The sequence below is a fragment of the Rhinopithecus bieti genome, unplaced genomic scaffold (assembly GCF_001698545.2).
Source record: "Rhinopithecus bieti isolate Rb0 unplaced genomic scaffold, ASM169854v2 scaffold_31787, whole genome shotgun sequence".
Lineage (NCBI taxonomy): Eukaryota > Metazoa > Chordata > Mammalia > Primates > Cercopithecidae > Rhinopithecus > Rhinopithecus bieti.
Window position 1 is genome coordinate 4,129,734 of NW_016814655.1, and position 16,849 is coordinate 4,146,582.

Here is a 16,849-nt window from a genome sequence, read left to right on the forward strand (position 1 = left end):
GCAAATAGGCGTATGTTTCTTTTGAGAAAACCAAAATGTGTTACATGGGACCCACAATACTACACTAGATCTATTGTTTTCCTACATGGAAGAAAAGTATATGTGGAATTGAGGGAGGTGGAAGGTGTCCCATTAAACAAAACACTATTATTTGTGAAAGTTCATCAGAGTGGAATTGGGTGGGTGGACGGCATTAATTTATCTTGGCAGTGATGCTTACGTTTTAGGTATCTAGAGTAAGATTATTTAGGGCTGGGTAATGGCTGGGTTAAGCGTGAATAGTTGTAATTTCAGTTCACAGGGCAAATGACGACTGATTCACAGATTTAGCACCTTAGTTTGTACTTCCTCTGCACCTGAATCATCAATCACTGTGAAGCGTGAGCTGAAGGTCAAAAAGCTATATTCTTAGATAACTCATCTGTGATTGCTCCAGGACTGCAGTTTACTTCAGTCTAAGGGGTGGTTTTCTTATTATAGAAGGTAAGTTTTCAATACTAAATATAAGACTGAAGCCTTGAAGATATTTTATAGTGGTGGCAGGTGTTATGGTTCAGGAATAGGCTGTTTAACAAGTCAAATGCATATCATTCCCTCTTAAGCATTAAGCTTTTTCGAAGCAATGGAATTATATTTTTTGGCTTGAAATGGTGGTTTCTTCTATATTTGATTTCTCAGTTTTCTTAGTAGATATCACTGTCTCCTCTAATATTTCTTCAAAACTTTCCCCTATCTGGGAGGTTTTCTTAGAGGCTACCTTAGATGCCTCCTCCTCCTCCTCCTCTTTCTTAAGTGATAGCCCAGTGGATGAGACTTTGGAGGTTGCAGAACTGAGGATTCTAGGTGGGAGCAGATAACTTGGATTGGGAAGTGGATTCAGCCCCGAAATGCTTAACCCACTGGTGCTAAAACGTGTCTCCTCGCCTTCCAGCAGTTTCCTGTAAATCCAACAGAGAAAAACTCTTAGGAAGTCAATAACTTTTTCCCCCTAGAACTCAACTCCCCAGTCCTGATCCATTTGAGAGAGATTCCAAAGGACTTTGGAGTTTCTTCATGAGATTGAAACCAACAAATATTTAATTTCAAAGCTCAAAGAGTTGGACCGCATGCATACACATGCACACACAGTCCTTCAGCACCAGCTATGTTTAAAGCATTGTCAAAGGGAAACCTATCCTATTCACAAATACATTCCAGGAGGAAAACCTACAACTCCCCTTGGTCACATCACACCTATTTTTGGCAACTAGCAACAAAGCTCTAGGGAGAAGTAATTTTCCTAATTAACACCTTAGCTGCAATAGGGATAAGGAGGTGAGATGTCCACAAAGGTGGTAGAAACTGCTTTATTCAAGAGATTTGTACTTTTTCAGTGTATAAGAGTACAAAAGGGCCAGGCGCGGTGGCTCAAGCCTGTAATCCCAGCACTTTGGGAAACCGAGACGGGCGAATCACGAGGTCAGGAGATCGAGACCATCCTGGCTAACACGGTGAAACCCCGTCTCTACTAAAAAATACAAAAAATTAGCCGGGCGAGGTGGCGGGCGCCTGTAGTCCCAGCTACTCGGGAGGCTGAGGCAGGAGAATGGCGTGAACCCGGGAGGCGGAGCTTGCAGTGAGCTGAGATCCGGCCACTGCACTCCAGCCTGGGCGGCAGAGCGAGACTCTGTCTCAAAAAAAAAAAAAAAAAAGAGTACAAAAGGAATAGAACCAGCAATAACAAAAGCCAGTGAATGACACTATTTCAGATAACAGATTTTTATCAGTGTGACTGAAAGAGTCCTATAAAAGAGTGGCCCCCAAACCATGTTTCTCATAACTCTTAAGAATTTTTTAATCTTTTTTTTTGAGATAGAGTTTCACTGTCTCCCAGGCTGGAGTGCAGTGGCATGATCGCAGCTCACTGCAACCCTCATCTCCCAGGTTCAACCTATTCTCCTGCCTCAGCCTCCACAGTAACTGGGACTATAGGTGTGCGCCACCACGCCTGGCTAATTTTTGTATTTTTAGTAGAGACGGGGTTTCACCATGCTGGCCAGGCTGGTCTTGAACTCCTGATCTCAAGTGATCCACCTACCTCGGCCTCCCAAAGTGCTGGGATTATAGGAGTGAGCCACCGCACCTGGCCCCAAACCCTATTTTTAAAGTTACAAGTCTCATGGGTTTCTATTTTAACCTCTGTATACTCACATTATCCCCTTAAATCCTTTCAGAGGTACACAGAATACTCTGGGACGAGTAAAATGGAGCTGGATTATATCTAAGTAGAGGGACGGAGCGGTCAGCTCAGCTGAAAGGGGCCAGTGATGCCCTTCTTCCCTCCCTCACCAGTCAGAAGCCAGAGAGACTAGACCCACTTATTTGGGCAGTATTGCCCCTAGGTGACTGGATTTACTTGGGTAAGCAGGCCCTTTGCAGTACCTGTAAGCTGCTATCTCAATGTCAAGAGCCATTTTGACATTGAGCAAGTCCTGGTATTCCCGAAGGTGGCGTGCCATCTCACTCTTGGTGTTCCTCAGATCATTCTCCAGCTGCCCAATGCTATCCTGAAAAGTAACATATCCAAAATAGTTAGGTCAAACCAGCTGAAGTTCCTCAGGATTTCCAGAAGGCAAGGATTCCCAACCCTGACTACACATTAAAACCACCTACTGAACTTATAACTTGCTCATATCCAGGCCTGTCCCTGAGCCCAGATCCAGATTCACTGGTTCTGGGGTGGGGTCCCAGCATTTGCATTTTTTTCATAAAGGTCCCCAGGAGATTTGAACTCATGGTGAGGACTGGGAACTTTTACCCAAAGGGCAAGTGAACACCTGCCCTTTTCAGGATAGCCACAAGGCATATAGTTCTCAACTGAACATGGAGATGATTTTTTTTTTTACACTTTCCATCCCTCCCTTGCTTATTGTATTGCTGCTAAAGAAAACTCTGTTGTAGCATGTGCTTTCCAAAACCCAAAGCCTCAGTTTAGCAGCTTAGATTCAGAAGATTCCAACTGTGGAAAGCACAGAGAGCTTTCCAGCAAGACCTCTCCGCCTCCATTCATTTTGATGATTTCCTAGAAGCCTGCTAATCAGTCACTTTACTGAGAGCATTTTACAGTATAGGTAAGGAGAAAGCAGAAATACTCACAGAATTTTTTAAAAACCAAGGCATGGAAGAGAAATTGCTTTATATTTATATATTTATAGTCCTTGAGCAGCCAGAAGGAATTTTTTTTTTTTTTTTTTTGAGACAAGGTCTTGCTCTGTTGCCTAGGCTGGAGTACAGTGGTATGGTCACAGCTCACTGGCAGCCTCCAAACTCCTGGGCTCAAGCGATCTTCCTGCCTTAGCCTTCCCAAGCAGCTGGGACTAACAGGTGTGCACTACCATGCCTGGGTAATTAAAAACAATTTTTGTTTTGTAGAGATGAGGTCTTATTTTGTTGTCCAGGCTGGTTTCGAACTCCCGGCCTCAAGAGACACTCCTGCCTTTACCTCCTAAAGTGCTTAGATTACATGTGTGAGCCACCATGCCCAGCATGGTCTTTTATTTTGCTTCTTAACTATACCAAGTTCATTGCTGTCCCAGGATCTTTAGGCTTGTTATGTCCTCTATCTAAAATGTCAGTCTTTACATGACCAACTCCTTGTCATAGAAGATTCAGTTCACCTGGGCTTGGTGGCTCACAGCTGTAATCCCAGCACTTTTGGAGGCTGAGGCGGGAGAATCACCTGGAGTTGGGAGTTCGGGACCAGCCAGACCAACATGGAGAAACCCCGTCTCTACTAAAAATACAAAAATTAGCTGGGTGCAGTGGCAAGTGCCTGTAATCCCAGCTACTTGGGAGGCTGAGGCAGGAGAATTGCTTAAATCCAGGAGGCAGAGGTTGCAGTGAGCCAAGATCATGCCACTGCACTCCAGCTTGGGCAACAAGAGTGAAACTTTGTCTCAAAAAAAAAAAAAGATTCAGTTCAAATGTCCTCTCCTGCCGGGCACGATGGCTCATGCCTGTAATCCCAGCACTTTGGGAGGCTGAGGCGGGAAGATCACCTGGGGTCAAGAGTTCGAGACCAGCTAGACCAACATGGAGAAACCCCATCTCTATTAAAAATACAAAAATTAGCCGGGCGTGGTGGCGCATGTCTATAATCCTAGCTACTAGGCAGGCTGAGGCAGGAGAATCACTTGAATACGGGAGGTGGAGGTTGCAGTGAGCCGAGATTGCGCCATTACACTCCAGCCTAGACAACAAGAGTGAAACTCCATCTCAAAAAAAATAAACAAATAAATAAATGTCCTCTCCTCAGACAGGTCTTCCTTTGCATCCAATTTAAGTATTCACCCTCGACCAATCCAGCACTTTATTTTACTTTAAGCCAGAGCAGCTGCTGGCCCATGCAGGAACCTTGTGCAAATTAGAAAAAGATACCCCCAATGGGAGAACAAATTAGAAAAAAAGCACTCAGTTGAATGCAGCCACCCTGCTCTTAGCTCTTACCATTATATGAAATTATCTTCCTCTTTTTTTTTTTTTTTTTTTTCCGAGATGGAGTCTTGCTCTGTTACCCAGGCTGGAGTGCAGTAGCGCAATCTCAGCTCACTGCAACCTCCGCCTCCTGGGTTCAAACAATTCTCCTGCCTCAGCCTCCCGAGTAGCTGGGATTATAGGTGCACACCACCACGCCTGGCTAATTTTTGTATTTTTAGTAGAGATGGGGTGTCACCATGTTGGCCAGACTTGAACCCCTATCCTTGTGATCCACCCGCCTCAGCCTCCCAAAGTGCTGGGATTACAGGCTTGAGCCACAGCGTCTGGCCCCAGCAATTTATTAGTTTATACTAGTTTATTTTCTGTTGCTTTCCTCTAAAACAGAGTTTTACAACTTTGGCAGTATTGATGTTTTGGGCTGGCTAATGATTTGTTATTGTGAAATGCAGGATATTTAGTAGCATCCTTGGCTGGATGCCAGATGCACATACTTCCCTCTCCCATTTGCGATAACAAGAAAATGTCTCTAGGGCATGGCGCGGTGGCTCATGCCTGTAATCCCAGCACTTTGGGTGGCTGAGGCAGGCGAATCACTTGAGGCTGAGGTGGGAGAATTGCTTGAGCCCAGTAGGCAGAGGTTGCAGTGAGCCATGATAGTGCCACTGTACTCCAGTCTGGGTGACAGAGCAAGACCCTGTCTCAAAAAAAAAAAAAAAAAAAAGGACACAATGATTGGGGGTTAAGAAACAGTGATGCAGGATCAGACGCGGTGGCTCACGTCTGTAATCCCAGCCCTTTGGGAGGCCGAGGCAGGCAGATCGCGAGGTCAAGAGATTGAGACTATCCTGGCCAACATGGTGAAACCCCGTCTCTACTAAAAATACAAAAATTAGTTGGGCGTGGTGGCACGTGCCTGTAATCCCAGCTACTCGGGAGGCTGAGGCAGGAGAATCACTTGAACCCGGGAGGCGGAGGTTGCAGCGAGTCAAGATCATGCCATTGCACTCCAGCCTGGGCAACAAGAGCAAAACTCCATCTCAAAAAAAAAAAAGAAACAGTGATGCAGATAAACATATCAGAAATCTCAAGAAAGTAAGTGTTGACAGGCCCTTGAAACTCCCCTTGTGTGTGAATGATAAAGCAATGGTGAAAGGTAGGGCTAAGACATCAGGGGGTACAAATTTCCAAATCAAGAGAATTTGCAGAATTAAAATTCCTGTCACCTACCTGTTCTATAAATATTGACAGGAATACTGCAAAGAAGAGACTCAATTGACTGATGGGTACAGAGCAAGGAATGACAGCCAGTAGGAAAAATACACATTATACTGGACCGTGATGCATACATTTCAAAGTGTGTTAAGAGATCATGAGGTCTTAAAGAGATTTTTACCAAGAAATTTTACCTGATAGTTCCTATTTGAGGTTACAATCAATTCTGCTACTGACATATTAGGGACAAGAGAATCAATATTACTGTGGTAAGAGGGAAAAGAGTCTAGGGCGAGGGAAAAAGGAGAAGGAAGAAAATATGATTATGCAAAGAAGGAAGAGGAATGCTATATGAAGATAAGAGGAGGATTTCATCAGGAACTTTGGGTTGCAGTTTTTGCTCTGCCACTAACACCCATTGGACATCAGCCTGTTTTCTACATTTTAGTTCCTTCCAATCTTCTGCTTCTGCATACAGAAAGTTATAATGTTTATTCTTTTTCTAAGGTGTTCTAAGATCCTCAAATTAGGATTTCACTTTAATATATCTCACATATACATTAACATATGATGAGTCCATTATCTGTTAAATTAGTAGGCATTAGAACAGCATGGCACACAGGAAGAACTCAGTAAATGTTAGTGATTTTTATTCTTGATAATATCATACCACGTGGCCCTCTATCCTTTTGATGATATGGACAAATTAATTACAAGCCCTCATTATTACCAACCCCTTAGATAACAAAGAAAAGTAAAGTAATGTATAACAACACTTTAATATTGGATAGTTGGAGGCATATACCTTAAAGCACTAGTTTTTTTTTTAATAACAATTTTGAATAAAAAGCCTTTCTAAAGTGGCTTATACCACTCACAATCAGGACATTAAACATAATGCCACCTTCCACAGTAATTAAGGGTCATGATAATAATCAATTTTAAAAATAATTCGGTGACATCTTTTAGGTCAACTGAGGTATATTAGGCTGTTTAATTCTACCCCAAATGGCCCCAAAGTGCAGTGTTTGAAATAGTATGGATACTCATTGATTTTCTTTGTTCTGAAAGATGAACAGATCTGCTGTTGCTCATTCTTAACAATGCCTGACTCCAGTGGTCCCCATTCTCCAACTTGCTGCAGTCTTGAAACCAAATAAAAAAAGCATTTTGAAATCATGCTAAGAATGAATAGGCTGGAGGCAGTATAGGTGCCAAGTTCCTAATGTGTGGCTTAGAGATAGATGATATGTCTCATCAGCAGGTTAATTAGGTCCTTGCTTAAAACATGATTGTTGTTTCACAGCTGTGTTTTCTGAATAAGAGGTGGTTGGGGAGCTGAGCTCTAGACAGATGAGATTTCCTTGAACTTCTATGTTGCAGATTTCATAGATCTATTTTAGATCTATTTTACAGATCACTGTAGAGAAAAGCACAACTTTGCTCCTTTCAGAAGGAACTGTGCTGTATGCTGACCATTGATTGCTCTTCAATGTCTGGTCTCTTTGTTTGTGCTCTCCTCCCCACATCAGGCTGAGTCTTGCATTGCCCTTCAGAAGCCCTGCCAAAGATGGCCTCCAGCTCGAGATCTGAGCAGAGCGCTGCAGTCTGTCCCCTCCCCCAACCACGCAGCTGCTGCCGGCTTAGCCTGAGGGAACGGGAGAGCGGCACGCCCAGCTCCAGGGGGGTCTCTCCTGGAGGAGCTAAGACAAACGCTGAGCATCGTGTCCATGGTTGGAAGGATGCCGGGTGGAGTAAGAGAAATGACTGGCCACACTAACATCTGCAGTGGTGAAGAAGAACGACAGAGCTGTGGATTTCAGCACGTTTGGGGGGCCCTGGGTCAGGGGGGCAGTAGTGAATGCCCCACATCTGATTGAAAGAGGCTATTTAGAATTACTGCTCTGCATAATCAACTTTAGTGGGGACAGAGGATTTTTATTTGTGGTTCACCATGCGTGCTTTATTCTCACGCCTGCCTATCTTTCCTTTGTCCCCATCTTTTTCTTTCCTCCACCACACTCGAAAATCCTGCATTATACGTATCTCTGTAAACTACTTTACTGGAAGAAGTAGTTTAGATCAGTGTACTCCAAAATCAGTCTGAGGACCAACAGGATGCAGCACTTTTATTGAAAAATGCATATTCCTGGGCCCTACCTGTGAACTGCTGAACCCATATCTTTGGGAGTGGGCCTGATAATTTTTTTTAAGCCCCCAACTGACCTTAGAGTGTCACTGGGTTTAGGATCCACTAGTTTAAATGTATTTCTATAAAGATGCTATCATGGTAGCCCAGGTGACAGTAATGCAGTAAGATAGGGAGGGGCAAACAAAACAAAATGAAACAAAAACCAAGTGGAAGAGCTTAAAAAGATCAAATGTAGCTAATTTTAGAAATGGATCTATCAAGCTATGGATTTATATGCAGCCACTGTCACCTCCAATCTCCAAGGGGCCAGCCCCTTTCTGCTATTTAATTAGGCTGTACTCCAATCTCATAATGGAGAGAAAAGAGCAGACTTGGCTTGTCTCCCTGGAGAGCATTAACCTGCAGTGATCTTGATCATTCAGCAAAGTCTTTCAAGGAAAGCTTCAACTTTCCAAGACTGACCACAGTGGAGGTCTGAGACCCCGAGTACCCGCCAAGAATGTCTTTTGACATCTTTAACAGAACTGGGACTCTAAAGGTGCCAAAGTGGCTATGTAGGCACCAGAATTGCCCTATGTCAGAAATGGAAACCCCGTCAGCTTTTTATGCAGAGGGGAGTTGCATTTGGCTTTTGAAGACAATAGCCTGAGCTCTTCCTGATCTCTTCTCTTGCCTGATTCAGACTCTCTCATACACTATTGTGTACTTACTGTGTCACCTTGAATCATTTTTTACCCTTTCAAAAGTGTAAGGTTTTTTTCCTCAAATAGGCTATCAGCTCTCTGAGGCAGAGAAGATGTGACTTTAATGGGGCCTTCCTGTGTTTCATAGAGGGTGTCAAGTTTGAAAAGAAAAATGGCCCTACCATTAATCTCTGTAGCAGAAGAAGAACAGTCTCCCATTACTGCAGTGAAAGGTGGGGATGAGATGAGAGGGCAAGAAAACAATGGCTAACTCTCACTGTAGAAAGGGAAGCTTTTCACCTTGGTCAGCACTGCTAAGATTGTTAGAACAGTCAGAGACACCCTTGTGGCATCAGGCCTTTAGGATCTGCAGGTAAGGCTTGAGCCCCACCTTAGCCTTAGGTCCCAAGGATTAGGGAACCAGTTCTCTGTTGTCTGACCTCCTCTTCCACTCCCATCAGCAGGTCCTCTGTGGCTCTAAAGGCTCAAGCTGATGGGGGCAGCACCGCAGAACTGCAGATACTGCAGTTTCTCTGTTGTTTTTGTTTGTTTCCTGTAGACCATGTCTGGATGACCCTACCATCATTGTCTAATGATGAAAGCCTTTTACAGCAAACAAGCCAGGCAAAACTGTCACTACCTCTTAGAATGTATGGGCTATAAAAAGCAAACAGAGAACATGGAAAAGCCCAATTCAGCTGGCAGCCCTGAGTAAGTTATCCTTTTTTTGTAGAAATACTGGGCTAGCCCTACAGAAGACCACCTAGCTCGTCCTTGGAGGCTTCTAGAAGAAAAATGAAATCTCAATTAGCCAAATGTGATTAATTCAGGCCATCCAGGGGTTATGGTACATAATGAAAAGTTCAAGTTATGGATTTTGAAGCAGAGATGAAAGTACTTATTTGAATGATAATGCAATACCAAACTAACCTAAACAGTTCAAGCAGGCTTTTTTCCTTCATCAAAGGAAGTTATTTGTAACAAACAGCAAATACCTGCAGATCAGTAAGAATTCTTTAGCTTCTGATTAAAATGTTACTTTTGAGATTTCATTCCTTTCTTGGTTCTATTTTACCTGTGTTCCAAGCCCTATTAATTTCACCAAATGTAAACTTTAATCCCAGCTAGAATTATTGCAAGTTTCTGAATTATTGTCATTCAAAGGAGCTTTTATTGTACCTTGAAACTGAACCACACTATTTCAATTCTTTTCTACACCTTCCATTTACCCTGTCTCCTGCCTCTGTGCCCTTTGCGGTCATAATCCCAGAATGTCTTACACAGTAAAACTGAAGATGCAGTGGCCTTTGTTGGGAAGAGATAGCCAATCAATACCTTCACAGAAGCTTAGAGGACAGGGAAAGATGGAAAAAAATACATACACTAGAACAAAGAAAAACCATCTCTGTGACTTATCACATACACTTACGATGAAAAAAATATTAACAAAATAGGAATTTTGAAGTGGGACCTCATAGCTGCTGAGCAAATTAAATGGTTTTTGTTTAGTGCTAAGCCATCCATGAAAGCCAAAATTGATGTTGTCTATGAGGTGACCTTTGATTGCAGGTAGCCAAGACTGATGTGTTGGTGTTGCAGGAAAAAAAAATCAAAGCAGTTAATTGTCTAGAGATTCATAACTGGGACACGAGACGGGAGAGACATCATTTCCGAGATGGGAAGGACTCGAGATCAGCACCGTGGACAGCGCCCCGACCTTTCACATTTTGCCAATAGGCGAACGCTTTCTTTAGGAGGAAATGTCAGCTGGTGGACAAGGGAATCGTGTGTGTGTTGGGGGAAGAGGGTAGAGCAGGTTGGATGCCACTAGCTCAAGCATCGCTCAGCTTGTTGGCTCCCAATCTCTACTTTTTGGAGGGCGAAAGTCAAGAAAATGGGATAGGACTCTTCCCAGTACAGTATCGCATTCTTCCTTCAACCCTGAAGTAGACCATACTCCATAAATATCTTCTAGGGCGCACAGAAAGCCTTTCAAAGTCAACCAAACAAGCCAGATAGCCGAGACAGCCCCGCCCACGTAACCTGCCCCGATGGGCTCAGTCCTACTTTGGGTGGGGCACTGTTCTCCGGGTCGCCAGTGTGTGTAGGCCCGCTTGCTGACAGACAGGCAGAGTTTGGTTTTCAAACCTCAAATAAATTTAAGGGCTTATTTGTTCGAAGGGCTGGGGCAGGGACATAAATGAGGGGCATTCCCTAAAATTAACAGTAAAGACTCCAGGGCTTTTTGTTTACCAGTGCCTCCAGCCGGGGCTCTTCCTTTCTCTCTTTTGCCCTCCCCCTAAGTCCTGGGGCCCAGTTTTACCAGAGGAAGCAGGTACGCGCGGGAGAGGGCAGGGCGCCCCTCCCCAAGCCCAGCCCCGGCCCTTACCTGGTAGCCAGCCACCTCGGCACTGTGCCGCTCCTCCAGCTCCAGGATCTGCCTCTCCAAGGACTCGTTGGCCCCGCGCAGGCCCTCGATCTCGATGGTGCGCGCCTGCAGCTGGCGCCGGTACTCGTGGATCTCCTCGCGGCTGGCCCGGATGGCCTCCGTGCTGCGCGCCGCCTGCTCGTTCAGGTTGGCGAACTTGGACTTGTACCACTCTTCCGCGGACTGCAGGTTCTTAGCGGCCAGGGACTCATACTGGGCGCGGATCTCCCTCAGCGCCGAGGTCAGATCTGGTTTAGCCACAGCCACGTCCACCTCGGCCGCAGCCTGCGACGATGCCTGAAGCGTGGCCAGCAGCTCAGCTACCTCCTCGTCGTGCACCTGGCGCACGAAGGCCAGCTCGTTCAGCAGCGACTCCAGCTTCTTTTCCAGGTCCAGGCGGGCCAGCGTGGCGCCGTCCATGTCGCGCTGCTGCGCCTTCAGGGCACTCTCGGCCGCGGCCTCCTCCTCGCAGCGCGTCCCGCAGCCGCTGCACCTCCTCGGCCCCCGTCGCGCTCAGCAGGGCGGCGCGCGCGCCGAGCTGGCCTCTACCAGCTGCGCGCGCAGTCGCGCAAGCTCGCGCTGGAAGAGCTCGCCGACGCGCGACCGGCTCGGCGTGGCGCTGTCCAGGCGCGCCAGCTCGGCCTCCAAGCGCGCGGTCTGCGTCTTCCAGCTGATGCACCTTCTCGATGAACCCGGCAAAGCGGTCGTTGAGGCCCTGCAGCTGCTCCTCTCGTTGTGCGGATGATCCTTGTACTCGTTGGTGCGCGCCGCCCCTGGCTCAAGGGGGGGGGGGGGGGGGGTTTTCCCCCAGCCCATCGACGCGGCGGCCGCGAAGCCAGGCCGAGGCCGAGGCGACGAGGCGAGGAGCAGGCGGCCGAGGAGGCCACATGGCTGCGGGACAGCGACTGCGAGCGGAAGCGCCCGCGCGCCGGCCCCGGAGAGCGGGCGGACAGGCGAGGCCATCCCCGAACACCTTGCGGTAGGAGAGGAGAGCCAAGTAGTGCCTCAGAGCCGAGCTCATGGTGCCGGGATCCGGGCCGACGTGCGGCTTCGGCGGGGAGCTCAGAAGAAAGGAGAGGTGCGGCTGGCAGCGCGCGGCGGGCGGGCGCTCCGGCTTTTAAGGCGCTGGGCTGGGGCGGTGCGTTGGGGGCGGACGCTCCCTGCTCAGAGTCCTGGGCAGGGAGAGGGAAGGGGGGCATCCAGGAGTGGGGGCGGGGAGGCGCAGTGACTACCGCAGTTGCGCGGCGAACGACCGGGGGCAGCGGGGGACAGGGCCGTCTGCGTCGGAGTCACCCTTTTCTGCAGAGCCTCTCCCCAAGAATCGACTGCTTCGGAAGTGACTCGAGCCGGAGCGGTGCCTAAATGACTGAGGTTTCCCATCCGGAAAACCACACAGCTCTGTCACATCCCTTTACCATGTCCCCTCTTATCTTCTTTAACCCACTGGGAGATTAGGTTTTCTGGAAGGTGTCCCCTACACCACACTCCTCATCCTGGATTCCAGAGGGGCGAGGCCGTGTTTTTCCAGTTACCAGTGGGGGACCCGCAGGGCGAGGCCCCATTGTCCCCTCCCTCAGGTGGCTCAGGGTCCAAGGAAAGGTGGGTTGCTTACGTCAGAGAGCATCTCTCCAGCTGCCCCTTGCAGCATCCAGGGGAGGCTCTGCGTGCGAAGATGTTCGGCAAGAGGGGGGTGGGGGGGGGGCCTCCCCAGAAGAGAGCGGGGAGATCGGGTAAAGAAGTGCACCGAGCTGCGGGAAGTGGGGAGAAGCAGCGGTAGAGAGGGGAAAAGAGGTCAGACTTGGAGAAACAAGAGGCACTGAATGGCTGGGGCTCAATCGATAGGGCCACTAAAGCATGCACAGGCCAGGACACAAGCTGGTGGAAAGGGGGCTGCAGACTTTTGTGTTTAGGCGTTATATTTATAAAATATTTCGGCCGGGCGCGGTTGCTCAGCCTGTAATCCCAGCACTTTGGGAGGCCCAGACGGCGGATCCAGGTCAGGAGTTTCGAGAACACGGTGAAACCGTCTCTACTAAAAATACAAAACTAGCCGGGTGAGGTGGGGCGCCTGTAGTCCCAGCTACTCGGGAGGCTGAGGCAGGAGAATGGCGAACCCAGGAGGCGGAGCTTGCAGTGAGCTGAGATCGGCCCCTGCACTCCAGCCTGGGCGACAGAGCGAGACTCCGCTCAAAAAAAAAAAAAAAAAAAAAAAAATATATATATTATAATATATAAATATATATATATATATATATAGTATAGTCTGTCTCGAAAGGTTTTAAACCAGGAGATTTCACCGGAAAAGAAATTGGATTTCTGGCTTCTTCTGAAAACGGGAAGAGCTGGGATGCCCACAGTGGGCAGAGGTGAGTTGCCCTTGCCATTTGCATAAGAAGTGTGCTCTCGTGTTCACCACAGTCCCTGCCATTCTCCACTGAATTACGCCCACCTTCTTAATTCATTGACTTTACCTTTCTGACCCGGTGGGCATTTGAGATTTCAGTCTGTGTAAATCCAGCAGGGTAGGTCCTCACCTGGCTTCGGAGAGCCACTACCTGTGGAGATCTCTTTTTGGAGAAAAGAGATCCCTGCAAAAAGATTAAACTCCAGGAGTAGGGGAGTGGGCTGGTGACTGAGCCGGCCTCTTCTGCCACATGGAAGGGTTGGTGGGACAGGGGGTGAGAATCAAAGAATGGGATCTGGAAAGAGGAAGGCTGGGAGGGGTCAGTGTGGAGTCTGTAATATGTACCCACTTTCAAGCTTCTAATATCATTCAGGATGTGGATATGGCTTTGGAGAGGGAGTAGGAAGACCTTTTTAGTTATATTCCAAAATTCCAGACTGAGAGCCTGTGCAAAGATGTGATGGATGGTTTCCTGCAATCCCCTCCCTTAACCCAACTCATATCCTGTTACTGGTGGATGTGAAACCGTTGCATTCATTTGAAAGAGGATGATGATGACCATAATTCTTTGTACCTATACAGCTTACAAAGCACCTTCAAATGCCTCAGCTCAAGCTTTCATGACTCTTGGGAGGTAGGTGTTGTTACCCCACATGCTTAGTAAGTGGCAGAAGCCACAATTCAAACCCATTGCCTCTGACTCTGAGTCCAATATTCTTTCAGTTACAGACCAGCATGCTGATTTGTTATTGGCCAAAACTCTTCCAAAGCCCACCTAGTCCTATTCTGGCTGCATAGAATTTTTTTTTTTTTTTTTTTTTTTTTTGAGACAGTTTCACTCTTGTTGCCCAGGCTGGAGTACAATGGTGCGATCTCGGCTCACCGCAACCTCTGCCTACCGGGTTCAAGTGATTTTCCTGCCTCGGCCTCCAAAGAAGCTGGGATTATAGGCATGCACCACCACCCTCAGCTAATTTTGTATTTTTAGTGGATACGGGGTTTCTCCATGTTGGTCAGGCTGGTCTTGAACTCCTGACCTCAGGTGATCCACCCGCCTCGGCCTCCTAAAGTGCTGGGATTACAGGTGTGAGCCACCGCAGCCGGCCGTGCTGCATGGAAATTAATGAGACTTCAAGAGTCTCACTGCAGGCTGGGCAAGAGGTCTCCAGGCTACTACTACTGAAAGTCAGCAAAATATCCTGGTTGAACTTCCACCTTTCTTTCCCTTCCCATCCTCCAGTGGAATCAGTACCCCAGAGGCAAAACACACATAGAACAGAAGAAAGTGAGGCAAAAGGCCTAAATATTCCAGCAGAGTGGCAGTTGCCCTGGCAAAGCTGCATTTTGCATTTTCTCAACAGTTTACCTGAGATTCCAAACTGGTAGTCCCCTGTGGGACTTATGCCTCCCCTTTCTTGGCATTCCACCCCACAGGCCCAGATGTTTGGCTTTAATAATTTTAGCACAAAGCTGTCCTGCGAAGGAGTGATCTTGGCTGAGCCTCAATCCATAACTCTTTCCAGCTGGCCAGGCCTCCTGAGGGAGTTCCCCGTGTGTGCCAGGGCTGCGTCTTCATCTTCTTCTAATGGCACACTCAGACACCACAGACACGTTGTCAGTCATCCTCAGTTCTCCCCAAGGCCACATTCTCCAGTCTTTCTGTGGCATTTGGCAGTGCTGACCACTCTCCTTGGTTTTAATGACTCAGTTCTTGGCCTTCTGCTCTTCCTTTGTAAACTCTTTCTATAGGCCAGGCACCGTGACTTGTGCCTGTAATCCCAGCACTTTGGGAGGCTGAGGTGGGAGGAGCTCTTGAGCCCAGGAGTTTGAGACCAGCCTGGGCAACATGGCAAAACCCCATCTCTACCAAAAATACAAAAATTAGCTGAGTGTGGTGGTACACGCGTGTGGTCCCAGCTACTCAGGAGGCTGAGGCAGGAGAATTGCTTGAACCCAGGAGGCAGAGGTTGCAGTGAGCCGAGATCGCGCCATTGCACTCCAGCCTGGGCAATAAGAGCGAAACTCTGTCTCAAATAATAGTAATAATAATAATAATAAAATAAACTCTCTTTTTAATATATTAGATCTCCCAGAAGCAGGGAGGCTTATAAAGTTTTCTCCCTGAGAGATCTAGTTTTGCATCTAGCCAAGAGTTTTTCCTAGCCAAGTGACCTCAAGCACATTGCATTTATTTGCTGAGCCTTAATTTCTTGAAATTGTCTATGAAATTTCAATAAAACAATCCACCAGAGTGCTTTGCAAACCTGGCTGATCATTAGAATTACCTGAGAACTTAAATTCAGATTCCCAGGCTTTACCCACAACCCACTAAATCTAGGAGATTGAGATCCCTAGACCTACCATTTCTCATGAAATGACTATGCAGTTTAAATGAGAGTATGTATACAAAGCAGGCATCGCAGTGCCTGCCGTGTGCATGTTCAGTAAATGGTAGCTGTTAGAACTATCAACTTCTTCAATTAATTCATTCAAACATTCAAATGAATGTTTATGTCCAACGTCCTGGAGTAGGTGCCTTCCCCATAGGAATAAGGCAGATGTGGGCTCTGCTTCCATGGGAGTGGCATTCTAGTAGGAGAGACAGAGATTAAGCAGCTAATTACACCATTAGTTGTTAATTACACTTGTGACAAGTACTCTGAAGGGAAGTACAAGCTGCTGTGGGGCATACAACTAAGGCCCTAACCTATGCCAATGAGTCCCAAACCCCTATTTCCAATTTCCACCTCCAAACTCACATATCTGCCTGTTGGATATCTCCTCGTGAATGCTTGCTGGTCTTCAAATACCATAGATCTGAAAGTGACCTTATTATCTCCCTCTTCTCCTCCCCGCTCCCCTTGCTTCTTGATCTTCACTTTGTCCCACTCCTGTTCCTCTGCTTACATAGTTCCTTCTTCCTGGAATTTCACCCCCGGCCATACTTCAACTATTGAGATCCTTTTTTTTTTTTTGAGACGGAGTCTCGCTCTGTCGCCCAAGCTGGAGTGCAGTGGCTGGATCTCAGCTCACTGCAAGCTCCGCCTCCCGGGTTCACGCCATTGGACAAATGACTTGAATAGGCATTTTACCAAAGGGAATATACAAATGGCAAATAAGCACATGAAAATATGTTCAACAGGCTGGGCGTGGTGGCTCACGCCTGTAATCCCAGCACTTTGGGAGGCCGAGGTGGGCGGATCACGAGGTCAACAAATTGAGACCATCCTGGCCAACATGGTGAAACCCCATCTGTACTAAAAATACAAAAATTAGCCAGGCATGGTGGCGCGCAGCTGTAGTCCCAGCTACTCGGGAGGCTGAGGCAGGAGAATGGCATGAATCCAGGAGGCAGAGCTTGCAGTGAGCCGAGATCGTACCATTGCACTCCAGCGTGTGCAACAGAGTGAGACTCCGTCTCAAAAAAAAAAAAAGAAAATATGTTCAACATACCTATCACAGAAATGAAATTCAAAGCACAATTATGTGACACT

At 47.2% G+C, this 16,849-nt stretch overlaps 1 protein-coding gene across 1 annotated transcript; it reads right to left on the reverse strand.

The window, feature by feature from the left end:
• Positions 1-251: 251 nt before the first annotated feature.
• Positions 252-11,972, reverse strand: INA (internexin neuronal intermediate filament protein alpha). Its single transcript, XM_017851650.1, is given in 6 exon segments — positions 252-938; positions 2,422-2,546; positions 10,913-11,554; positions 11,556-11,685; positions 11,687-11,909; positions 11,912-11,972. Coding segments are annotated over 6 exon segments (1,491 nt in total). The 3' UTR covers positions 252-628.
• Positions 11,973-16,849: the final 4,877 nt, after the last annotated feature.